The 9,103-nt window shown below is 40.2% G+C and overlaps 1 protein-coding gene across 1 annotated transcript; it reads left to right on the top strand.

Moving 5' to 3' along the window:
* The first annotated feature begins 275 nt into the window (after positions 1-275).
* LOC140077764 (cytochrome P450 2H2-like) lies at positions 276-9,103 on the top strand. Its single transcript, XM_072125208.1, has 10 exons — positions 276-465; positions 976-1,138; positions 3,321-3,470; positions 3,669-3,829; positions 4,492-4,668; positions 5,315-5,456; positions 5,885-6,072; positions 6,738-6,879; positions 7,093-7,283; positions 8,880-9,103. The coding sequence occupies exons 1-9, from the start codon at positions 286-288 to the stop codon at positions 7,275-7,277; spliced, it is 1,488 nt and encodes a 495-aa protein (XP_071981309.1). The 5' UTR covers positions 276-285; the 3' UTR covers positions 7,278-7,283; positions 8,880-9,103.

Consider the following 9,103-nt stretch of genomic DNA (forward strand, 5'->3'; position numbering starts at 1 on the left):
TTTGCAAAAAAATTCTAGAATTCTAGAAGAAACTTTTTGTTCTGTTGCCATAATCTTAGGTTGGCAAATCAGCTGAGAGAAGTAATGTGATTGGCTCTTATACTTTATTGTTGAGGTATTATCTGAATTGCTAATTATAATAGTATTTGCAAAATATTGAGCAATGCAATTGTGACTCTGCCCTCTCATATGACCAGTCTCTGCCCGAATTATTGCCCATTTCTTGGCAATATATAAACATAGAGGAGCTCAGTACAGGCAGAGCTGTAGTCCCAGAGGTAAAGGATGACTCTGAACATTACATCAACACTTCTCCTGGCTACTGGAGTCACCCTACTAATATATCTTCTAAAGTGGTGGCATTGGATCAAACAGAAGAACCTACCCCCAGGACCTCCTCCTATTCCAATCCTGGGGAATGTTTTTCAGCTTAGCACCTCCGAAATACCACAGTCTTTAATTGAGGTAAGTGCTGTATATGTTTAGATTTGTCTGTTTTGGATGATTTGTTTTTTTTTTACCGGCAGTAAATACTGCAGCACCCCCAAAAGGTGAAAAAAGCACTACATGCTCTTAATCCATAGAGACTTAGTACCTTCTTGGCTTATAAAGGATTAAGGTAGAATGTGACTTGCCATATCTTAGGAATCCTACCCCTTTTTATGAGACCCAAAAAACCATTTCCAAGCCTGCTGGGTAAGATCTCCTCAAAGATCTCCTCTCCGAGTTAAGTGGGCCTGCAGATGTTTTTCAATGGTCCTTGCAGGCACCGGTGGCCCATTAAGGTCACCGATTGACCACATCAGGTTTCATAACTTTCAGAGGTGGTGGGAAACAGATATCCAGTGTTATACTAGAAGTGGAAATTTTTTTTCCCCGGATCCTGTTTAGATTATCTGTTCAGACCCATAAAATATAAAAACTCAATAAAGGTTACATTATATGCATCATTTTTGTATGTTTTTTTATATGTAGCTAAGTGAGAAGTATGGACCTGTTTATACTCTCTACCTGGCAAATCTTCGGACCGTGGTACTAATTGGGTATGATGCAGTGAAGGAAGCACTGGTGGACCGTAGTGATGCATTTAGTGATAGAGGAGACACCGGAGCTGGAGAATTTTTTCAGAAGGATTTCGGTAAGACAATATAGTAAATAACTGTAGGCTTAAACTGGTAATTGATCTGCGAATGGCTTACGACTAGAGATGAGCGAGTATACTCGTCCGAGTATACTGCCCGGTGTAGTATTAGCATACTCGGACCGGCTCGTTACTCGGACGAGTATTTCCCCTGCTCGAGATCGAGCATTAAATTAAGTGAAGAACAGTGTTTTTATTGTTAAATAAAATATTCCAGATGTTTCCTGATGTTGTAAGAACACATTGAAATAACACTATTCTTCACATTGCAGGTGTGCGCGCGTGTCTTCTGATAGGTTCGGAGATACGCGCGCACATCTGCAAAGTGAAGAATAGAATTAAAACATTAAAAACAGTGAACACAGGAGCATTTCAGTGCAGAACACATTGAAAGAACAATATTATTAACATTCCAGATGTTCCGAACATCTCCGAACCTATCGGGAGACACGCGCGAACACCTGCAAAGTGAAGAATAGTGTTATTTCAATGTATTCTTACAAGCAAAACATCAGGAAACATCTGGGATATTTTATTATGCACTGTTCTTTTACTGTTCTGCTTTAGCAAAAAAATGCTCGAGTCTCCCATTGACTTCAATGGGGCTCGTCTCGAATAACGAGCACCCGAGCATTTTAGTGCTCGTTCATCTCTACTTACGACATTGAAGGATATTACAAATTTGACAGGTTCATTCTTGTTTTTACATGCTGTTTCCTTAGAGGAATCAAGGATGCAAGGACTGCAGAGTTTTGGTGATATTCATGATTCTCAGTAGCACCTTTCCAGTGTAGTATGGTGGATCACCTAAATCCTTGACTACAGCCAATGAACAAGGGCTCCAACACTTTATGACTGGCCAGAGCTTCTAGTAGTCTGTAGGGTGATATTTTAACATTTCCTGCTCTCCTATGTAAGTCTAGAAGGAACTTCTAAATTTGACGCTGCTTCTTGATCCACCGAAGAGCTACTTATGGGGGCTTCTCAGGGTATGCCTCAGTACAGAACAGGTAGACCAACTCAAGTGTCACAAGTCCTTTTGAATATTTTAGCCATAAGACCCATTAAAATTGAGTCGACTGAATAGTCAACCCTCACTACTCCATTGTCAAACTATACAATAAAAGATTCACTTGCATCCATCCTATACTAGAGAAGGTCACACTGTTTTCCTCTTTGGGGCTCATCCAGGTTGGAATTGGGATTCATAGAATGACTTTCCCATGTTTATCACTAAGAATCCACTGTCCAGTAGACAGAATGGGGCAGATTTACTTACCCGGTCCATTCGCGATCCAGTGGCGCGTTTTCTGTGGTGGATTCGGGTCCGGCCGGGATTCACTAAGGAAGTTCCTCCTGCTGCGCTGAAGTCCGCCGAGGCCTGCCGAAATGCACTCAAGTTCACCGGCCGGACTATTCCTAGTGAAGGTAAGTGCAAGTCTCGCGACACTTTTTTTTGTTTAAATGCGGCGGTTTTTCCGTATTCATCGGGTTTTCGTTCGGCCACGCCCCCGATTTCCGTCGCGTGCATGCAAGCGCCGATGCGCCACAATCCGATCGCGTGCGCCAATATCCCAGGGGCAATTCAGGAGAAATCGCCGCAGATTGGAAATATTCGGGTAACACGTCGGGAAAACGCGAATCGGGCCCTTAGTAAATGACCCCCAATAGCTCAACTCTGTTAAACTTTGCCAATCCCACCAAGAAGACTTTTACCAAGTTTTTTGCTTCTTCTAACAAGGGTCATAATTCACCTTCTCTTGTAGTTTTCCAATGGCCATCAACAACAAGCAATGAAACTGGATTGGCCATTGGAAAACCCTTATTAGAAGAAGCAAGGTAGATATTCCTCCATTTTCAAACATTCTGCTTTCTTTTCAAAGAAGCCCTGCCCTGATTATGTCTACTGCAGTGACCTTTATTATTTGGGGCAGACCAAGCACAAACCTTATAAGTAGCATTTTAAAACTGCAAAGCCAACCCAACAAGACCCTTTACCCCACCTGGCTATAGCTATCAGAGTCAAACTGCTCTCTTGTGGTCAGGTTCTAGAAACTACTATTCCCCAGAAGACAACACAGCTTGGGGCTACTAAACTGTATTGCCTACTAAGGTGGCAAACTAATAGATAATAAACCATCCATGTTTCATATTCTTGAACAAACCCTTTAACTTACAGGGGTCATTGCCAGCACTGGAGAAAGGTGGAAAATCCTTCGACGATTTTCTCTGTCAACTTTAAGAAATCTTGGAATGGGAAAGAGGAGCATTGAGGAAAGAATCCAAGAAGAAGCCCGATGTCTGGCTGAGAAATTTATGAAGGATAAAGGCGAGTTGAGATCCAAAAATATCTGTCTTATACTCTTGAGCATAAGAGTTGGTCAAGATTGAGCATAAGAGTTGGTCAAAAGAAATGTTTTTGGGCCTCTCATGTAAACATTTTTTATACGGTCCGTAGTTTTCCAATGCTTGTATTTTATTGTACAGTAAAAGCAATATCTAACCACCTCTTTATATCCAATAACAGATGCACCAATTAACCCAACATATATCACACGACTCTCTGTTTCCAATATCATCTGCTCTGTTGTGTTAGGTGCAAGATATGATTATGACGACCAAAAATTCCTGACTCTCTTGTCATATCTTCAGGATCTTCTTCAGTTGTTCAACAGTCGTTCCGGGCAGGCAAGTTTTACAAAATGTCTATAATTTAACAACAATACAAGGGTATGATGTCAGATTGGGGTCCAACACCCAGCAGCCCAACAGATCAGCTGTTCTTTCTAGCTGATAAACAGAATAAAGCATTTTCTGAACTGAGTTATGGTAAAAAGTAACAAGTAGTGAGGCAGCAATCCAAATCCTGCACGGTTAATTTGTAAGGGTGGTGCTCGCAGCTGGAGGTTCTGGTGCTCAAAAACCAAAATCAGGCATTGTCGATGGAGGAAGCCACAGCACCGAGGAGTTTCAATACCAAAAGACTTTATTCACATATCATCCAGCCATAAAAAAGACGAACTGAGTTACTGCAACTTAGATATCATTCAAAATGAAAGGAATACTTTGTAGACTTTGTAGACATTCATTTGATAGCAAAAAGTAGGGAGCGATGGAAAACAGTAGACCTACCAGATCTGATGACTAAAAAGATATTTTTACTGTTTTAAACCCAAAGAAACACAAAGGTCGGCATAGAAACTGTAGACCCGCTATAAAAAGTTTATTTTTATTGTATTTAATCAGGAGTATATTATTTACATTCAGGACTAAACTGAAATGACAATATATAGTATAAATGAAATAAAATGTGATAAAAGAAGAATACTGATCCCATTTTTTTATCCCAGCTTTTTAACATGTTCCCAACCATCATGCCCTACATCCCTGGTCCTCACCAGAAGATCTTCAAAATTGTAGATGGTCTAAAACAGTTTATTAGGGAGATGGTGAAAACCCACCGGGCCACCATAGATGAGAATTGCCCTCGTGATTTCATAGATTGCTTTCTTACAAGGATGAAAGAGGTAGGTTTGTAATAAATTTGTATTTGTAAAAAGAAATAATAGAAAAATGGTCTCTACAGAAGGCCAGTCATAAATTTAACTTTTTTACTGCCATTTATGATCCCCACTTTACTCTACTTCCTGGCAGTCATCTGTCACAACAGGAAGTTCCAAGAAAGGATGCTCAGCCAATCACTAACTGATCAAAGCCATTGTTTACTGTGTTGTCATGAGAGACAAAGGAAATGCAGTACAGCGGAGAACAGGAGTTAAGGAAACAAAGATGTACAAATCCTTATTAGAAGTCTACCACCACCCAACTAACCCACAAATAAAACTATCATTATGTAGGGCACTTTTTATGAATTCTGAACATACGTTTCCTGTTTCCTAGGGTTCATTTTAGAGAACTTGCCTTTGTTTCATCGAGAAGCTAATTTGCATGAATTTTAAAACAGAATTTTCCCTTGAACAACACATGACTGAGAAACATTGATTGTAGAAAGAATCCATAAAGAGTAGAAGGTGCTCCACACAATGCTGCTTTTACTTTTAGTGAATTGGGAGATGGTAAACTCCCTTTTTAAACAGTAGAAGCCCTTTTGGTTTGGCAACATACATTTTCTAATTGCTCTTAGTTTAAATGTTTTGTTTGTTTATTTTTTAGGAAAAAAATTATCCAGACACAGAATTTAATGAGGAAAACTTAGAGGGGACTATATTAGATTTATTTTTTGCTGGAACAGAGACCACAAGTTTGACTCTGAGATACGGATTTCTTATATTGTTAAAATACCCAGAAATGCAAGGTAATACATTTTTAGCTTTTTTCATTGATTCGTCTTATTTGTTTATTTCATATTATTGCTTATTGTGTGACTCCTCCCCATCAAGATAGATGCTAAAGACCCTCTTGTAGGCCTCATTTTACTAGAGGAAGTAAAGGCTACGGAGGGGTATGTGAAGGGACTATATATGGAATAAAGAAGCCAAATAAATCTTTATCACATATGATGAACCTACTTATGCACAAAAACGTATAGAAAGCAAAGTACTCCTTGTATCTAGTGTCTTTAATCCCTCAGTCATGGGCCGGTACACTATGGGCTTAACAAAGTAATGTCAAGTTTTATTTATATATGCAATAAGTTTCAAACACTATCAATTTATCTTCCATTAGTCATGTGACACAATGTAGATATAATTAAACTATGACACCAGTTCTTGTAAATTTCAGATAAGATCCACAAAGAAATTGACAATGAGATTGGCAAAGATCGCTGTCCATCAATAGAAGACAAGAGTAAAATGCCCTATACAGAAGCCTTGATCCATGAGATCCAGAGATTTGCAGATATTGCCCCAGGTGGTTTGCCCCATGCTACTAGCAAGGACACAACCTTCCGAGGATATCACATTCCTAAGGTACTATGTGTGTCGGCCTGTCAACCTCTTCTGTTTATACTTCCTTCAAAAATCCCAAATTCTTGTTCTTCAACAGTTACATTTTATATTTTAATCCTTGTATTATCTAATCCAATATTAAAGAGCATAAAGAAGTTCAAGGAAGGAGCACTCCTTGAATGAATAGCGGTAAATTCATTCATCCATGGTTTGTGGTGAAGACATGTCCCAGCTCCTCCTCGGAGCCATTATCAATTCTCCATGCAGGAGCTGAATCGTTGTGTATTTGTACCACCAACCGTGGGTTAATAAAGGAACCACTATTCATTCATTCGAGGAATACTGCTTCCATGAACTTCTAATGTATATCTAAGAGTAGACTTTCTGGTATCGATGAAGGCAATAATTTTAATGGACATCTCATGCCACAGAAGGTGGGGTGTTCTCAACTTCGTGTTTCCATGGGTCTAATCATCTACCACTCAGCACTGAAACTTTGATTGGTTTTCATTAGAGAGGAGTGGACCCAACATTTTAATTCAGTTCGGGTTTGGCCACGCAACCTTGACATATTGCCAGAATGGCCGTTGAACAGCCAATGGAACAAATTTACACCCAATTAGCCATGGCCAATCATAGCCGATCCGCTCATCTCTAAACTTTATATTTCATGCATTTATTCTCAGGGAACCTTGGTGTTTCCAGTCTTGACCTCTGTCCTGAAAGACCCAAAACAATTCAAGAACCCAGAAGAGTTTTATCCTGGACACTTTCTTGATGATAATGGTGGCTTCAAGAAACATGATGCATTTATGCCATTCTCTGCAGGTAAGAGATGACAACTCAAAAAAGTTCATAAATAAGGTCAAAGTTCAATATAATGAGGAATTTCATGTTTATACTATTGTACGGTTGGTGAAAATGTCTAAATGTGGTCTAATTATTGTTCACGTAAAATGAAGATGAAACTTAAATTAGCATTTGAGTATATCTATGTGTTGGTTGATTATAGTATCTTGATTACCTTTGGTTGCTCTTCAGGTAAACGTGTCTGTGCGGGAGAAGGCCTGGTCCGCATGGAGCTCTTCCTCTTTCTAACCACCATACTGCAGAAGTTTACCTTGGAGCCGACCATAAACAGAAAAAACCTGAGCATAAAACCAGAGCCCAACACTAATGCATCAAGACCCCATACATACCAGATGAAAGTCATTCCTCGCCTCTGATGTGTGGTAGGGATCAAATTCTTGTATCAAGGAAACGGAAGTTTTAATTTTCAAAAATTAGAAGGTCACTTAAATTAAATACTGGGTTTTACAAAAGTTTTTTTTTTTGTTTTTAATATTGGTCATGGTTGTACCAATATACACTCACCGGCCACTTTATTAGGTACACCTGTCCAACTGCTCATTAACACTTAATTTCTAATCAGCCAATCACATGGCGGCAACTCAGTGCATTTAGGCATGTAGACATGGTCAAGACAATCTCCTGCAGTTCAAACCGAGCATTAGTATAGGGAAGAAAGGTGATTTGAGTGCCTTTGAACGTGGCATGGTTGTTGGTGCCAGAAGGGCTGGTCTGAGTATTTCAGAAACTGCTGATATACTGGGATTTTCACGCACAACCATCTCTAGGGTTTACAGAGAATGGTCCGAAAAAGAAAAAACATCCAGTGAGCGGCAGTTCTGTGGGCGGAAATGCCTTGTTGAGGAGAATGGGCAGACTGGTTCGAGCTGATAGAAAGGAAACAGTGACTCAAATCGCCACCTGTTACAACCAAGGTAGGCAGAAGAGCATCTCTGAACGCACAGTACATCGAACTTTGAGGCAGATGGCCTACAGCAGCAGAAGACCACACCGGGTGCCACTCCTTTCAGCTAAGAACAGGAAACTGAGGCTACAATTTGCACAAGCTCATCGAAATTGGACAGTAGAAGATTGGAAAAACGTTGCCTGGTCTGATGAGTCTCGATTTCTGCTGCAACATTCGGATGGTAGGGTCAGAATTTGGAAAGCATGGATCCATCCTGCCTTGTATCAACGGTTCAGGCTGGTGGTGGTGGTGTCATGGTGTGGGGAATATTTTCTTGGCACTCTTTGGGCCCCTTGATACCAATTGAGCATTGTTGCAATGCCACAGCCATCCCTTTATGACCACAATGTACCCAACATCTGATGGCTACTTTCAGCAGGATAATGCGCCATGTCATAAAGCTGGAATCATCTCAGACTGGTTTCTTGAACATGACAATGAGGTCACTGGACTCAAATGGCCTCCACAGTCACCAGATCTCAATCCAATAGAGCATCTTTGGGATGTGGTGGAACGGGAGATTCGCATCATGGATGTGCAGCCGACAAATCTGCGGCAACTGTGTGATGCCATCATGTCAATATGGAGCAAAATCTCTGAGGAATGCTTCCAGCACCTTGTTGAATCTATGCCACGAAGAATTGAGGCAATTCTGAAGGCAAAAGGGGTCCAACCCGTTAGTAGCATGGTGTACCTAATAAAGTGGCCGGTGAGTGTATATGTTAGAATATTATTCAGTACATGTGTAATTATTTTATTTCAATAAAAACCATAGACTGTTGTGTCTCTTTTCCTGTACTATTGGTTGCAGTTTTTTTTATAATTTTTTTGTGTCCATACCTGGTTATTTTATAGCCAGAATAGTATAAAGTGGTATAGCTAAATGTATACTACCCTTGTTTCTATGATAAAAGATGCACTAAGATGTCATGATCAAATGATGTCCTACCCCCTAGGACTGCACTTGAAGGTTCCTTACTCCTGAGTTCACCCCTGATTTTTGGTTGTCCAGGTCTTGATTCTTGGCCGCAAACCGGCAATCCACCAATCCGGCAATGTGTCTGAACTTGAATGCTGAGTCTGCTCATCTCTACTAAGGATCCTACATGCTTTCCCTGTAGCTTACTAATGTTTAGCACCTTGCTATCCCATAATGTAATATGGGCTGCAAACTGAAGTACCTTCACATCATAAAAATGGCAGTTGTTCAGCAACAAGGTGTTAGCTGTGCTTCAC

The sequence above is a fragment of the Engystomops pustulosus genome, chromosome 9 (assembly GCF_040894005.1).
Source record: "Engystomops pustulosus chromosome 9, aEngPut4.maternal, whole genome shotgun sequence".
NCBI lineage: Eukaryota > Metazoa > Chordata > Amphibia > Anura > Leptodactylidae > Engystomops > Engystomops pustulosus.

What these genes read in the sequence shown, in the direction of transcription:
- LOC140077764 (XM_072125208.1), top strand. Translation starts at nt 286, where the DNA reads ATGACTCTGAACATTACATCAACACTTCTCCTGGCTACTGGAGTCACC. An exon ending in TACCACAGTCTTTAATTGAG is followed by an intron (nt 466 to 975) that starts GTAAGTGCTGTA and finishes TTTTATATGTAG; the next exon opens with CTAAGTGAGAAGTATGGACC. An exon ending in TTCTTACAAGGATGAAAGAG is followed by an intron (nt 4,669 to 5,314) that starts GTAGGTTTGTAA and finishes TTTATTTTTTAG; the next exon opens with GAAAAAAATTATCCAGACAC.